We start from the raw sequence: 14,897 nt of genomic DNA, 5'->3' as shown, positions 1-14,897 counted from the left end.
CACATCTTCCACATACCCGAGCCCTCGATCGCAACTCAGGCGAATCCCGTTCCTCAGAAGATAGGGGACTGGTCAAAATCTTGGGGGACATATCTCTTGTGAAGGGAATTGCGCAGACGGTACGAGACGTTTTGGCAAGGATATCTTATAGGCGACTGTTGGTCGAAGAACGGTCACAAGTGCTCTAACAAGTGAGGAAGGGTGGACGAGCAGAAGTAGAGCAACATTTGACGAAGAGACTTTGATGTTGGTAGGAACTGATCTCGCGGACGACGCATATATTGGTATGTCGCACTTTCTCGTCGTCTTCGTACTTTCAGTCTTGAAAATATTGCTATTGCGCCCAAGATGAAGCTTGTCAAGTGCCAGACACTAGGGTTTGACCTGATATCTAGGTGGTTGACTCAAATGCCTTGATGGTCTTGTTGGGTACCCAACGTCCATGATTGGTGAACCATTGTTTGTCTTCAGGGATGACACCTTGATGATATACTACTTGTTTACACAATGCATACCTAGGTACGGCAATGCCTATTCGCTCATACATACTTTGCTTCTGAACCAACGATCAGGATGGATAGCTTTGCCAGGTCATGAAGCGCGGTACAGACACGCTTCACGGGTCGGAATAGAGACGCTCAATGCGCCAGTCATGGCTCCACGAAATGCAATCCCTAAATTCGTCTTCGAGACACCCCTAGATCTCCAGCCCCGTCGCTTTCTCGATCCTCCGCCCACAGGAGCCATTATAGACTGTTTCGCTTCACTCACGGCGGAGTTGGCTTCACAGATCACGTCATGAGTTAATACTAGAGAGGCAGTAATCGCAGGCGGTGAGGTTGAATCTCCGGTTCACTGCACGAGGACTTGTCAAGGACTCTCATGCTTGTCCATACTCTTGCACTTCCACTGTCTCTTCCGATGATCGACTGGGATTGAATTCTCTACAAGAAACCTAATAAGCGACCGCCGTGTATCCTTTTCTTGCGCAAAGAACGCTACAGCCGATGCGAGGGTGCGCATCCTCTTCCGAACACTAGCTAGCTCGATCAGGCAGCTAGGTAACTAGCGCGATGTCTGACACCAACACCGGAATCGTGTGGCTGGTAAGCTCCAGCAACTTTGTCGACTGGCATCATACCTTCATCCGCAGCGCGAAGGACAAGGATGTCTGGGATCTCCTCATCGGAAAATACAAGCCAATCCTCACTGAGCCCGATCCGGACGATGAGAAATACAAACCACAAACTGTAACAATTTCGACGGAAGACAAGGATGACATCAGGGTCATTAGCGAGCATAGGCATCTCAGCCTCCAGTCAACTTCAGCTTCTGGTGCCACCACGGCCTCTCCGACCTCGATCGTCCTGCGAGACAACACTGCTTTCGCTCGGTTCCAGCACGACCACAATGAGTATAAGGAAGGTCAGAAGACGATCGAAGCGGCTCGCGCTCTTATCGAGAGTGCTGTGAGCCCGTTCATCGCCGCGTTGATTCGGAACAAGGACGACCCAGTCGAAGCCTACAAATTCCTGCAGGAAACATACAAGCCATCTGAGAGTGATGCTTACGTGGACTTGTTCCAGGAGCGAAAAGATACGACTCTCAGGAACTTCAATTGTGAACGTTGGTACTTACGTCAACAAGGTCTTAGAGACTCGCGAGGATCTCCTGGATTTCGATGGGGTCTACCCCGATCATGAGGTGGCCGAATATCTTCTGGGAGGACTACCAAACTCATACAACAGCTTCAAGATGCAGCACAGCTTGATCATGGGTTGTCGGTATATACTTGATGGGCATGATCTTCCGCTCTTGATGAATAGGCTCCTCGAGGAGGGATCTGGTCGTGAGAATGTGGCAAAGGCGAAGAAGACTAAGGGCAAACGACATCAAGTCAGACAGCAAACGCACTAATGCCGACCTTGAGCCTACGACGCTGCGGACGGGCAACGAGTGTAGATACAAGGTGTACCCGTTCGAAGGAGAGTCTGAGGTTGGTGGTCCAGAGAAAGCGCTTGGTAGCATATCAAAATACCTGGGAGGTAGCACATAGATACTCGAATCAAAAGTGAAGGCCTCCTAAATGTTGGCGTCCATGTGTGACCGTGGATTTTGCGGAGACGACGTGAGGAGAGGCCGAAGCAATTAATCTCGATCACTTTCACCGTAACTTCGCCTCTCCAATCTTTTTTTCGCCTGGACTCCGGAGTTTATCCGACCGACGCCGCAAATCTTTTGTTTCTCCGCATCGCATCAAATCTTTACTGACAACCAGAAAAGACATCCGGAAGTGTTCTAGAAGTGCTAGACCTTTGACGCACATAGGCAACATGCCTTCCACACACAAGAAGGACAAGCCCTGGGATACTGATGATATAGACAAATGGAAGGTGAGTCTTTGAAAGTCCTCATGTAACACTGCCCGTGGGCGACGCTGCAAGCCACTAATGCCTTCGACTTTGCAGGTTGAGGAATTCAAGCCAGAGCATAATGTCGCTGGTACCTTTCTGGAGGAGTCGTCATTTGCCTGCCTCTTCCCAAAATACCGAGAAGTCTATCTGAAACAAGCCTGGCCCATGATCACCAAAGCCTTGGAAAAGAGAGGAGTTGCCTGCACGCTGGACTTGGTGGAAGGGAGGATGGAGGTTCGGACGACGCGTAAAACGTTTGACCCTGCCGCAATTCTGGCTGCAAGAGACCTTATCAAGTTGCTGGCTCGAAGCGTACCCGCACCGCAGGCCATCAAAATTCTCGAAGACGATATTGCCTGCGATGTCATCAAGATTCGAAATCTGGTGAGAAACAAGGAGAGATTTGTCAAACGCCGGCAACGTCTGCTGGGTCCGAACGGCTCAACACTGAAAGCATTGGAACTCCTCACAAACACTTACATCCTGGTGCAAGGCAACACCGTCAGCGCCATGGGCAATTACAAAGGACTAAAAGAGGTGCGAAGAGTGGTTGAAGACTGTATGGACAACATACATCCGATATACCATGTCAAAGAACTCATGATCAAAAGAGAGCTGGCCAAAGATCCGACCTTGAAGAATGAGAGTTGGGAAAGATTCCTTCCACAATTCAAGAAGAAAACTTTGAGCAAGAGGCGCACGCCATTCAAGGTGACAGATAAGTCCAGCAAGGTGTACACGCCCTTCCCACCTCCACAAGAAAAGAGCAAGATCGATCTCCAGATTGAAAGTGGTGAATATTTCCTCGCAAAGCAGGCCAAGAAGAGATCCGAGGAACAAGAAAGACTACAGCGACAGAGAGAGAAGAAGGAAGAAAGACAGCATCAGCGTGAAGAGGCCTTCGTCCCGCCAAAAGAGGATGCCGCCGAGAAGCCCAAGAAGAGAAAGTTGACTTCGGATGGAGAGGTCCGAAAGTCGAAAAAGTCCAAGACTGTGGCTTGAGTAAATGAGCCTCTCAAGCAAAGCGACCCCATGCTTCACCAGCGGTTCTCTGCCCTACTGTAGTAGAGACGGTCAGTGCGCGGAATTTGTACGGCTCCTAGCACAACCAACTTTGGGTGTGCTTCACCGAATCTTCTGCGCCAGTTCCTCAAGGACTGTCCACCGTGAAAGGGATGGCCAAAACGAAGCTGCTGGCACAAAAGAGATAGCCGATATTGAGGTCCCGAGAAGCTGCGCCCTGAACCTGTTGGAGCTCTATCCTGCAGAAGCTTGTCAATCGCACGCATTTGACACCCTCAGTCCGCCTAGGTCGGCAAGTCGTTGCTGCAGCATACCCCGGTTCATCCTGGATACAAAGAGAATTTGTTTGGGTCGCAAAAGCCACAGGAAGTCGAGACTCAGGCCGACAAAGAGTCATCTCCAGCTGTCGTTGCAGCATGGATCAGACAAACTCTACCTCATTCATATCAGATCCCGGTCGGCAATTGACGCGGACCAATCAATACCACACTTTTAGGACATCGGAAAAATCCTTTTCCATGAGACTCATTTTCAGGTCTAGGCCAGACGAACTTGGCCTAGCATGGAACAATCCTTCTCGCCAACCTTCTAGGCAGCTTCTAAGCCCAACTCCACATGCTGCACTGTTCAGTGAAGCACGTCAGGAACTTGGACCTGCATAACCATGCCAACACTGGGGTCAGTTTCACGATCACTCATGCCGCATTGTGGCAGGTACTGCCCACGGCAAGATCATCCACCTATCATTGAGGTCGCAACCCGTTGAACTCGAAGATGAACGTAAGCAAATAGCGACGTCCGTGTGCGACCAGAGTCAGGCAAAGTCAATACGACGCGCTTTATCAGTCTTCCAGCAACATGGCTCCGTAGGTCAAATCATCTTGAGAAAATCTGCCGTTCTGATTGTGTCCCGCACCAAGAGGCACTGTATGCCAAGGGTCTGAAGCAGGCGGCAGGATCCACAACTACCAGATGATGAGTCGTACTCCGTATACAGCACTGCATGCGATTTGGCTGGCTCATGGATGGAGAGGTTGGGTTAGGTGGGATGTGTGCGGCGAAACCCCAGTTCGAGAAAGGCCGGAGCTGAACTCAACTCATGAGGCCAATAGTTTCTCCGCGCCGACATCAAGCGTGTCCCGCATCCCCATGGGTTAGGGCTGGATAGCCAATTGAATTCCTTCGCTCGAATTGTCGGGACGGTCTTTACTTCCTGCGCATTGGTTGTATGGTTCGATGTTGGTCTCTACCCCACGGAGGCTCGCATATGATCTTGGAATGTGATGCTTCCTTTGATCAATTGGCTTTTTACGCTGTCCTTCTGATTGGATCAGGCACCTCTTCCAAGACGATCGTCGGACAAATTACCTGCATGTCAGCCATGTTACCCAATGCGCGACATCCTACGACTCTCTCCACTGGAAATGCAATCGAATGGAGATCAAACACCTTAGCAGAACATGGCCAAGCTCGAGCCTGGGCTTTTGCATGGGACTCAATGGCAAGACTCCAAGGCATCTCGTGTCCCTGTCAAAGATCAGATGTTCGCTCTTCAAAGGTTATAAAACGCCTCTTGTCCCCCTCAGATCTGAGGTGATCTGCATCATCAAGCACTCTTGCCTTCGTGTATCGATCCCCCTACAACCATCAACCACCACCTCCCAGATCTTGCTGCTTTCTACAAGGTCATCTCCGACATGGATCAGAACGACACCATTACTGAGCGACTGCCCTCGAATGCTGGCACGACCGACAATCAAGCACGCAGGAGCGTGGCCAACAAAGGCCTTACTGGTGCTTCAGCGTTGACCCTCAAACAGTCCATCTTTCCTGTCGCTTTAGTCACTGTGCTCTTCTTCCTATGGGGCTTCGCATATGGTCTCCTCGACGTACTCAACGCCAAATTTCAGACGTCTCTGAACATCACCGCGGCTAAAGCTGGTGGTCTTCAAGGTTCTTACTTCGGCGCATACTTTATCGGCCCCTTAACATACTCTGGCTGGATCGTTCGGAAATATGGATACCGGGTCACTTTCATGACTGGTCTTTGCATTTATGGGGTTGGAGCTCTAATGTTCTGGCCATCGGCTGTCTACAAATCGTTTCCCGGCTTCTGTGGCAGTCTGTTCATCGTCGGCTCCGGTCTCTCCACACTCGAAACGTCAGCAAACCCATATATTGCTACCTGCGGTCCCCCGAGACTCTCTGAGTTCCGTCTCGAGCTCTCCCAGTCCTTCCAGGCTGTGGGTTCTGTTGTCGCACCTCTATTGGCGTCCCGAGTCTTTTTCAAGGACACCAGTTCGGACGATTTGTCGAAAGTACAATGGACATATGTCGGCATTGCGGCATTCGTGTTCCTCCTCGCTGTTGTCTTCTTCTTCAGCCCCCTTCCAGAAGTCACCGATGCGGACATGGCGCTTCAGGCTGAGCAGTGCGCAGACCTGACTGGCTACGAAGAAAAGCCTCTCGCCAAGCAATACAAGCTGTTCTTCGGAGTTGCGGCACAATTCACTTATGTCGGCGCACAAGTCGCTGTGGCTTCTCAGTTCATCAAATACAGCCAAGAATCAGCCGGCATCAGTGCTTCTGCAGCATCAGACAGATATGCCATCGGCCAATCACTGTTCGCCATTGGACGATTCGCCGCTGCAGGCCTGTTCATGTTTGTCAAGCCTCGACTTGTCCTTCTGGTCTTCATGACAGCTATCATGATCTTCATCTCATGTGCTATGGGAGTCAAAGGAGAAGCTGGTATTGCTGTGCTCTCGTTGGTGCTCTTTTTCGAATCGTGTATATTTCCCACGATATTTACGTTGAGCATCCGAGGCTTAGGTCGTCATACCAAGAGAGGCTCATCTTTCATCGTTGCCGCCGTCTCTGGTGGAGCCTTATTCCCGGCCTTGACTGGACTTGCGGCTGACAACTTCGGCTCATACCACTTGGCCATGTGTGTACCATTGTGTGGATTCTTCATCTCCTTCGTGTTCCCCATCTACCTGAACACATACTGCCGACAAGAACTTGACGGCTTCCGGGAGACCAAGATTGGCTATACCGACCAACGTCGTGGAACCATCATTGGTGACATCAACGATGCGCAGACATTCGAGGAGATGGACAAGAGGAGATCAGTCAATGTTGAGAAGGTGTGAGCAGTTGCTCTTCCTGAAATTGATGTGTGGCGTGGTTGACTTTGAGCTGTCCTGGAATGACCTATATGGGCCGCCATGTTTTGCCATGCGCTTTATGAAACTGTTATAAACACGATACCAGCCTGACAAGACATTGATATATCAATTGCAGATCAGTCTCTTCAATGCCTAAATGGATGTGTATATGCAAGCCTTCTCGAAAATACTGTTCTCTGCCCATTGCTATGTGACTTGCAACGGAAGATCAGGCAAAAGTGGTTGCAGTCAATTGAACAAGTGCCCTCATTTAGGGAGCCCCTCAACCATGCTCCCGTACTGAGAACCCTTCTCTTCACGGAAATCCCTGGGCATGGCCGAGAATGTGACGACATGGTGGTATGCCCAGACAAAATGAAAACCATATCGACGGAGCCCCTGGCTTGACCCCGCACATGGCCACGAATTTGATCTTTGCGGTGGCAGGCTTGGACTCTACGACTCGAAGGATCCCGGTCGGAAACAACCTTTTGAGGGTCAGGGAAGATCTTCTGACGAAATGAGCTCAGCACTCTGCACTCTGCCCTCTGCCCTCTCTGAACTCCGCTCTTCGTGATCGTCTTCGTCCTGCTTCAAGGTCGTCAGTCGTCGACAAATGGCTCATGTATCGGTCCTCGGACACTCGTCAAGACCAGAAGCAGTCAGAGTCAATATGCCTATGGTGCATACGAGTTACAAGGTTGGTACGGGTGCCGCGCTTCGGCAGGGAAAAGGGGTAAGACATGTCGGCCAACCTTTGTATCCTTTGTATCACATGACTGCAATCTTCAGCCTCGCTAGCTGCCTTATCTTATCAAGCACGGCACGGACGGTTATTATCGGATGCGGCTGGATCGACTATTGGATCTGTGATCATCAATACTGGCATTGACCTCATCCATACGTCTATGAAGCCCGCCCCAAGGCTGTCGGCAGGGTATTCTCTGCCTGCGACCCGTAAAGTAGGCACCTGGGTAGAGGGAAGTCTCGAGTATTCGATCACCTCACGCATGAACACCGAGCGCCATTGCCCAGGCGACGACTATGAGTCTCGTGGAAGGCTTGCACCCGCAACATCAGCGTGTCTACAAGGTACAACGGCTCTGCACTTATTGCACAGTTCCACTAACTCTTGCTAAACCATAGGCCTGTTTCTCCTGCCGTCAAAGAAAGGTAAAATGCGACCTCGGTTCCGTGGACCGTCCTCACGAACCGCCATGCGCAAGATGTCGTCGAGAACAAAAAGAGTGCTACTTCGGCACCAAAGGGTCGCGTGGATCGTATTCCCCATCCCACGAGCATACCTACGACCAGCCACGGCCCGTGAAGAAGAGAAGGACCGACGGAACCACTCAGAGTACTCCGAGCGACCATAATCGCATTGCTATGAGCAGGGATATGAGCATTGTCACAAACGATCCTGCGCAACCGGCAGAAGAGCAGGAACGAGCTGCGCTCAAAGCTGGTCCCTATACGTCCCAAGACACCCTGGACATCCTATACTCGAAAGCAGCACGCACCGATGGGCAGAATGATAACCTACCAACAATCAGGGAAGAACGTGTACACCCCGAAGCAGGAGAACTTGGCCGTGACAACCTAGGAATTGACGACACTGTCATCAGAGCCACAAAAGAAGTCTGGTCTCAGCTCATCTTCATACAGGATGGTCTGTTCACGGCGGAAGAAGCTATGATTTATCTTGACTTTTTCCAAGACCATCTCGACCCCATTACGCCAATTTCCGTCGCCAGATTCTTGGATTATGAGGCCCGCGCAGATTTTCTCATACAAGAGCCACTTCTGGCCACCACTGTACTGATGATAGCCAGCAGATACTGTGCATTGCCTGGGATTGGAGCGGAGTCTAGGAGGTTCATCATTCACGAACGACTCTGGCAATGCGTACAACGAATCAAGACGCGGCTGTTCTGGGCTGAAGATGAGCCTGCCGATGCTTCATCTGGCTCTCAACTTCGCACTATCGGCACGTGCGAGGCTTTACTCCTGATCTGTGAATGGCATCCACGTACAGTTCACTTTCCGCCTGGTCGAGATAGCCTGCAACTATTGACGGGCGACCTTAGCAGACCAAGAAGGGGTGCGTCGTCCACCTCAACTTCAACTGCTTGGAAGAATTGGTCGTGGAGATCTGATCGTCTGACGTGGTCCTTGATCTGGACTGCTTTTGCACTGGGTGCCGAACTCGATGTGAGCAGAGCCGACACAGCATCTCGAGAGCGGACGAACAACTCCGGGCCAATACCGTTCGTTATGAGAGACACAGATGCTCGATCATACCGCTTACAACAATTGTTGCTCATTTTCATAGCACAAACATCGAACCGGATAGGTAAGCTGCCCCTATTTTCCACGTCAGACACGCTCGAGACCGACTGATATTGTACAGGCTCTCATGTGAAGGTGCCTGAGTCTCTGAAGGGCCACGCGGCTAGCTACACAGATTCTGTCACACGTCTGTGGGCAGACATATCCTTGCTCACCGTCAAGGTCCAGGAGACCTTGTTCGTATCTCGCGACCACGTCCGCGAAATCACGGCAAACGGGAGTTATATAGGACTGTTGTACTTGTTAGGCCCAACGCTTGAAGAATGGAAAATGAAATTCGATGCAAGTGAAGGTTAGCACTGTCTCCGGTTGCTGTCTGCTCCGCCATGCTAATCGGTCGCAGTGCCACAGCCGATGCGAGCCATCTTAGAAATGGAGTACGGTCATCTCAGGGCGCAGACGAACAGCATTGCAATGCAAGCTGCAGCTACTAAGCATCGGTCTCAGACGCAATCATCACATTCGCGCAATGACGATTTCATCGCTCAAATCATTGACGGGTCCAGGTCTGTCCTTCGGGTCGTCGTGGATCTGCTGGGTCCTACCAAGTGCCTCACATACATTTCCGTGAGGAGCTACTATCGCATCCTTGCCGCCGTTGTTTACTTGATCAAGGTGTGTGAGCATCCAAGCCCTTCGTCCAAACCAGTCTTGTCTAGTATCAACCTGGCCCTTTCCGCCTATCTAACAAACGATCTAGGCTGTTCGATTAACAGATTCTCTTACGGAAGCTGAAGCCTCCTATGCAATGATCAAGAAAACAGGCATTGCCTTGACAGATTCAATTGTCGACGATGCAAATTTGGGCGTTCGGTGGGGGAAAATGTTCGTCGATTTAGCCGAAGCGGAAACTCAAGTGCTGGGTCAACGCAGGGGCAATATCAACGTAAACCAAGTGGAATCGTTCCCTGCACAACTAGACATGGACCCTGGAACTTCTCCATCTGCAGACGGCTTCTTGTCATTTTACGATCCCCAGATCTGGGGCTCCTTTCCGCTCGACATCGAGGATACTCTTGGGCCTTTCGGCCCTAACATCGACTTTCGCGATTATATCCCTGGCCCCTTTGCTGAAAGTACTTCAAGGTATCAAGCAGAGCGATGATCATTGATGCTTCGATTTTTATTTTGGTTGGTGCCGGGCCACGGATTTTGTTAGACCCCATATGGACTACCGACAACTTCATGTAAGCCCGATTCCTGGTTGGGACACACAATTCGAGCCTTCGTTTGCAGACGCTCCATCGCAGGCGGAGTGCGGTCCGTCCACTTGGCTTTGATCAGCCACCACAGGGAACCCCAAAAAGCTTCATCAAGGCTTCAGGGCATCCGATAGCCCGTACAAAGACCTCATTGTTGACGCCGCCACGAAATGCCGCTACTCATACTTTCACACAATTTCCTCCACGGTCGCCTTCATGTTCCTAGGCCGCCGAAACTATCCCCAGCCGTCCTGTTCCTATTCATCACCGTGGACATCGAGTCTTGTTCTCGCACAAGCTGCTCGAGCCTTTCGATCTCGGTTATTATGGGATCGATTGGATACATAATCAACACAAGCAATAACACTATGATTATTGCCAAAACTATTAGTCGCCTGTTCTGATGAGTGGGCATTGGTATCTCCTTTGATGTTGACGGTGCTGTTGATTTTGCACTTGAACTTTGTGATTGCCCCTGAGGTTGAGCCTCTTCCTAATGATGTACCCATCAGTACTTCTGGTTCTGTGATTGCATCGATTTGCAAGTCTTACCACCACTGTCATCGTCTTTGCACCTTCGACAGTCCCAATGACAAGCCCTTCCAGCTGTTCCTTGGCCTCTTTAGAATGCCCAATGTCATTGAAGCCTTCTGTGCCATCCGCTCCGGCAACGGTCATGAGGACCTCTGCACCGCCACTGTCAAATAAGTCAGTGGCCCGAAACCATTGCGGTTAGGGCAACTCTTACGGATGATCAGGCGCATAATTGGTGCAATCATAGACTCGACCATTGATTATCATCCATAGGTCGCTGTTCTGATCATGCTTTTTGACATCTTCGACTGTGAAGACCTTCATATCTCTTTGATATCGAGCGGGACGTTTGGGCGGAAGTGCCTCGGCGGTTCAGAGACAATCAAATGGAGCGATCGGAGTGATAGCAAGCCTCTGAATAGGTCAAATGATAACGTGTTCTGAGCCGTGTCGTCGGATTTTGCATCACTTCAACCAGGAGTCCAGGCTAGTCTAGATATGATGAGCCTTGATTCCTTGAATTGACACGAGACAGCGGGGCATATCGTTAATGCAAGTACCACATGGGAGACCCAATATAGATAAGGACCCTGTTCGCTATTGACCGGATTCTTGGAATTTCCGTGCAATGCCGCCATAGTGCAAGATAACAAAACACCGACGTTTGCCGAACTGGGGAGTACCACAATATCTGTGCCTTTCAGGATCTTTTCGGCATGAGACGATTGTTTGTATATCAATGCGACCCATCCTCCACATGATCCAAAAATGAAGGAGACGATATCACACTGTCACATCACCGTATCTCTATATCTCCATGTTGACAAAACTCACAGCCTTCAAGAAAAAAGAAGATTCAATGGCGTCGATCTCTACCATGGAGAAAGACACAAAACATGACCCAACTCTCACCAGTGGCCCGGCCGATGTCGAGGAAGGTGCTGTCATCGATCCAGCTGCAGAGAAGGCCCTGGTACGCAGGCTGGACTGGAACATCCTCCCATTGGTGATGGCCATTTACCTTATATCATTTCTTGATCGGTAAGTGTGGCTGTTGTGCATATGAGGTCTGTGCGATCAACTAACAACATCAAATAGAGTCAACATAGGAAATGGAAGACTGTTCGGCCTGGAAAAGGACCTGGGCTTGCACGGGCAACAGTACCAAACTTGTGTCTCCCTGCTTTTCGTCACCTACCTGGTATGTCAGCTCGTCGTCGCTAATGAGTTGAGGCCATTCTTGCTCACGGAACGACACAGCTATTCGAGATCCCTAGCAATCTCCTGCTCAAGAAGATCCAGCCACAGCGCTACCTATCTCTGGCATGCATCACATGGGGTATTGTGGCTACCCTCACGGGACTGACACAGAACTTCGGCGGCCTTGTCGCGTGCCGACTGATCCTGGGCGCTCTGGAATCGGGCATCTTTCCGGCCTTGACACTTTATCTCACGTTCTTCTACAAGCGAACCGAGCTTGGCTTCAGGCTGGCCTTCATCTTCGTCAGCTCACAGTCCGCCGGTGCCTTCGGAGGCCTGCTCGGATACGCAATTGGACATATGGATGGGATTGCAGGGTGGAGAGCGTGGAGGTGGATATTCATTATTGAAGGCATTCCCAGTGTGCTTCTAGGTGTCGTTGTCTGGTTTACACTGGCGCCCGACTCGGACCGGGCCAGGTACCTTACAGCCGCGGACAAAGAGCTACAGAAAGCCCGTGCTCTGAAGCAGGTTGGCTACACTGAGGAAGGTGAGCGCTTCCACTGGAAAGACGTCCGCGCTGCGGTCCGCGACTACCGTACCTGGCTATTTGGATTCGGTCAGTACGGAACCGAGACCATGTGGTTCGGCTTCAGTACTTTCTTGCCAACAATCATCAAGGCAATCGGCACCTGGACCAGCATCCAAGTTCAACTGCTGACCATTCCCTGCTACGTGCTGTCCGCCACAGCGTACTTGATCATGGCACGAGTCTCCGACCACTATAGGCTGCGTTATATTTTCACCATGATCTTCTTGATGATCTCCATTATCGGATACGCGCTTCTGATGGGAGATGTCTCACCTGGTGTCAGCTACCTCGGCTGTTTCTTTGTGGCCGGTGGATTGAGTGTTTCTGTTGCACTGCCCCTGGTTTGGCTACCCAGCAACATGCCTCGATATGGCAAACGAGCATTCGGCTCCGGACTTCAATTGACCCTCGGCGCTTTCGGTGGTGTCACGGCTCCCTTTGTAAGTTACACGCGAACCCCTCTCGTGGTGCGTTATGCTGATATACACCAGATCTATGTCACAAAAGACTCTCCAAGATATCTTCTCGGCCACGGCGTGACGCTCGGCTTGCTGGCTTTCTCTGGGGTGTTGTTCACCATCCTCTACATCTCCTACCGCCACGCCAACGCCCAACGCGCCAAGGGTCTTGAAGACCATAAGCTTCAAGGAAAGACTGAGCATGAACTCAATGCGATGGCAGATGAAAGGTATGCTCTCCAACTCAGTCCCCACCGCACAGATCAGCCACTGACCAGTACGTTACAGCCCTCTGTTCGTCTATACTCTCTAAGATACTGTAAATGTTGTCACACGAAGCAGGGAAGAGAAGGTAGAGGTGGAAGAAGCAACCAAGAGAGCATCGTGTGCAGGTTCAGCAGATACTTACCGATCATGATGGTTCTTGGTGTGTAGGCAGAGGGGGTTTAGGAAGCCGCCCACTTAGTCGATAGGAATATATTAGACTCCACATTGATGTCTTAATTTCATGCTTGAAGGTCTGCCTAGATCGATCTGGACAACCGGACTTCGCAATAATGCCTCAATGCATCTTTTACCCCTAATGTGGCCAATGATGTTCTCGGAATTGCCTTGGACTATCTACTCAATGACAAATTTGACATTGTCGAAGCCAACACTGGGGCTTTGCTGATAAAAAGTCGGCCAACCTAAAACGAACCTCGGATGACGCTACACACGATGCTCATTCATCGTTGTGGCTTGCTGGGATGATGCGAAGCAGCTCTTTTTCGCTATTAGCAAGGCCTGGAAACTATCGACTGTTATCGCGAATGGAAGCACGTTAAGCATTGCATAGAGCCCTAAACTTTTGGATTCCTAAAAACAGAAGACTTGATCGTCTCTCTTGGGGACGAGTCTCGCTTTGTCAAACCCTAGTTCTTCCAAGTAGATCTTCATAGAATCCTGCATACCTGCCGGTCCACAGAGCATGATTTTTGTCCCAGCTTGCGCAGGCGGTAACCTCTCCTTGATCATCGCCTTGGTGACATGGCCAATCGACCCGGTCCAATTCTCAGGCGCTTGGCTTAGGACATAGTGGACCTTGAAACCCGGGTCCTTCTCGGCCATCTCGTCGAGCACATCCTTCAAGACGATGTCGTCGAATGTGCGATTCGCGTAAATCAAGTCTATTTGGGTAGTGTCTGTAGGCCTCTGGGCAAGTACAGCCTTGATGATCTGTAGCATAGGCGTAACCCCAGATCCTCCAGCGATCATGCCAATGCGCTCACACATGCCTGGCTTGTAGACCATGGCACCCTTGGGCCCGCGTGCTTTGACGAGGTCTCCGACCTGGAGAGCCTGGAGGTGCTTCGACATGAGACCATCTGGGTATAATTTCACGAGGACGTCGAAGTACCCGCGGTCGTCGTCAGTTGAGATAGGTGTGTATGAGCGAGCCACGACTTTTCCGGTTTCAGGATCGGTGAAAGCTAGTGCTATGTGCTGTCCTGATGGCAGGCCAAGGACGTCTGTGGGTTGTGGTAGACCGAGACGGAAGACTGTGACATTGTGCGATATGTCCCATTTGGAGAGCAGAGGATAGTCTTGAAGATTGTCAGGGTCGAGTATTGGTCTAGCTGATACTTGGTTCGCTGCTTCTTCAGCGAGAATCTCGAGGTAACGCTTGAGGGAAGTAGCTGGATGTGTTGGCGTGATGGGCGGGACAGGTGTAGATTTGGCAGGGTGTGAATGCCATGATTCGTGATTGATCCAGTAGTAAAAGGCGACGACCACGAAGAGCAACCAGGGATAGAAGTATGTGTTGTCTGGTTTCGTAGGGAGAAGGCCTTGCGCTTCAATGTTCAAGGAGCGATTCATACTTCGAACTAGCCTTCCCAGTTAAGATCGGGCATTGAACGTCAGCAAGACCTCTCCTTTGACATTCATAGAGCCCGATTTTCAGAATGACTAAGTCT

General features: G+C 50.7%; 7 protein-coding genes across 7 annotated transcripts; 5 read left to right on the top strand and 2 right to left on the bottom strand.

Annotated features, from left to right (window-relative positions):
* Positions 1-1,073: 1,073 nt before the first annotated feature.
* Positions 1,074-1,962, top strand: EDD37DRAFT_665733 (uncharacterized protein; the record flags this gene model as incomplete). Its single annotated transcript, XM_062819257.1, has 1 exon — positions 1,074-1,962. The coding sequence occupies one exon, from the start codon at positions 1,074-1,076 to the stop codon at positions 1,701-1,703; it is 630 nt and encodes a 209-aa protein (XP_062670024.1). The 3' UTR covers positions 1,704-1,962.
* Positions 1,963-2,333: 371 nt separating this feature from the next.
* EDD37DRAFT_609149 (uncharacterized protein) lies at positions 2,334-3,416 on the top strand (the record flags this gene model as incomplete). Its single annotated transcript, XM_062815111.1, has 2 exons — positions 2,334-2,393; positions 2,469-3,416. The coding sequence occupies 2 exons, from the start codon at positions 2,334-2,336 to the stop codon at positions 3,414-3,416; spliced, it is 1,008 nt and encodes a 335-aa protein (XP_062670023.1).
* Positions 3,417-5,134: 1,718 nt separating this feature from the next.
* Positions 5,135-6,589, top strand: EDD37DRAFT_564797 (MFS transporter; the record flags this gene model as incomplete). Its single annotated transcript, XM_062814025.1, has 1 exon — positions 5,135-6,589. One exon carries the CDS (start codon positions 5,135-5,137, stop codon positions 6,587-6,589), a length of 1,455 nt encoding a protein of 484 aa, XP_062670022.1.
* A 730-nt stretch (positions 6,590-7,319) lies between these two features.
* On the top strand, positions 7,320-10,321 carry EDD37DRAFT_401040 (uncharacterized protein). The gene is made up of 5 exons (XM_062812328.1): positions 7,320-7,696; positions 7,751-8,957; positions 9,015-9,245; positions 9,297-9,568; positions 9,654-10,321. Exons 1-5 carry the CDS (start codon positions 7,649-7,651, stop codon positions 10,056-10,058), a joined length of 2,163 nt encoding a protein of 720 aa, XP_062670021.1. The 5' UTR covers positions 7,320-7,648; the 3' UTR covers positions 10,059-10,321.
* A 48-nt stretch (positions 10,322-10,369) lies between these two features.
* On the bottom strand, positions 10,370-11,013 carry EDD37DRAFT_650025 (cytochrome b5-like heme/steroid binding domain-containing protein; the record flags this gene model as incomplete). Its single annotated transcript, XM_062818198.1, has 3 exons — positions 10,370-10,648; positions 10,708-10,852; positions 10,904-11,013. The coding sequence occupies 3 exons, from the start codon at positions 11,011-11,013 to the stop codon at positions 10,370-10,372; spliced, it is 534 nt and encodes a 177-aa protein (XP_062670020.1).
* A 198-nt stretch (positions 11,014-11,211) lies between these two features.
* EDD37DRAFT_401042 (putative MFS transporter) lies at positions 11,212-13,412 on the top strand. Its single transcript, XM_062812329.1, has 5 exons — positions 11,212-11,730; positions 11,788-11,890; positions 11,950-12,921; positions 12,973-13,169; positions 13,228-13,412. Exons 1-5 carry the CDS (start codon positions 11,507-11,509, stop codon positions 13,250-13,252), a joined length of 1,521 nt encoding a protein of 506 aa, XP_062670019.1. The 5' UTR covers positions 11,212-11,506; the 3' UTR covers positions 13,253-13,412.
* Positions 13,413-13,797: 385 nt separating this feature from the next.
* Positions 13,798-14,799, bottom strand: EDD37DRAFT_657791 (NADH-cytochrome b5 reductase 1; the record flags this gene model as incomplete). Its single annotated transcript, XM_062818921.1, has 2 exons — positions 13,798-14,558; positions 14,604-14,799. The coding sequence occupies 2 exons, from the start codon at positions 14,797-14,799 to the stop codon at positions 13,798-13,800; spliced, it is 957 nt and encodes a 318-aa protein (XP_062670018.1).
* Between the last annotated feature and the right edge of the window lie 98 nt (positions 14,800-14,897).

Source organism: Exophiala viscosa (assembly GCF_022695815.1).
Source record: "Exophiala viscosa unplaced genomic scaffold EDD37scaffold_5, whole genome shotgun sequence".
Lineage (NCBI taxonomy): Eukaryota > Fungi > Ascomycota > Eurotiomycetes > Chaetothyriales > Herpotrichiellaceae > Exophiala > Exophiala viscosa.
This window is presented reverse-complemented; position numbering and strand designations above follow the sequence as displayed.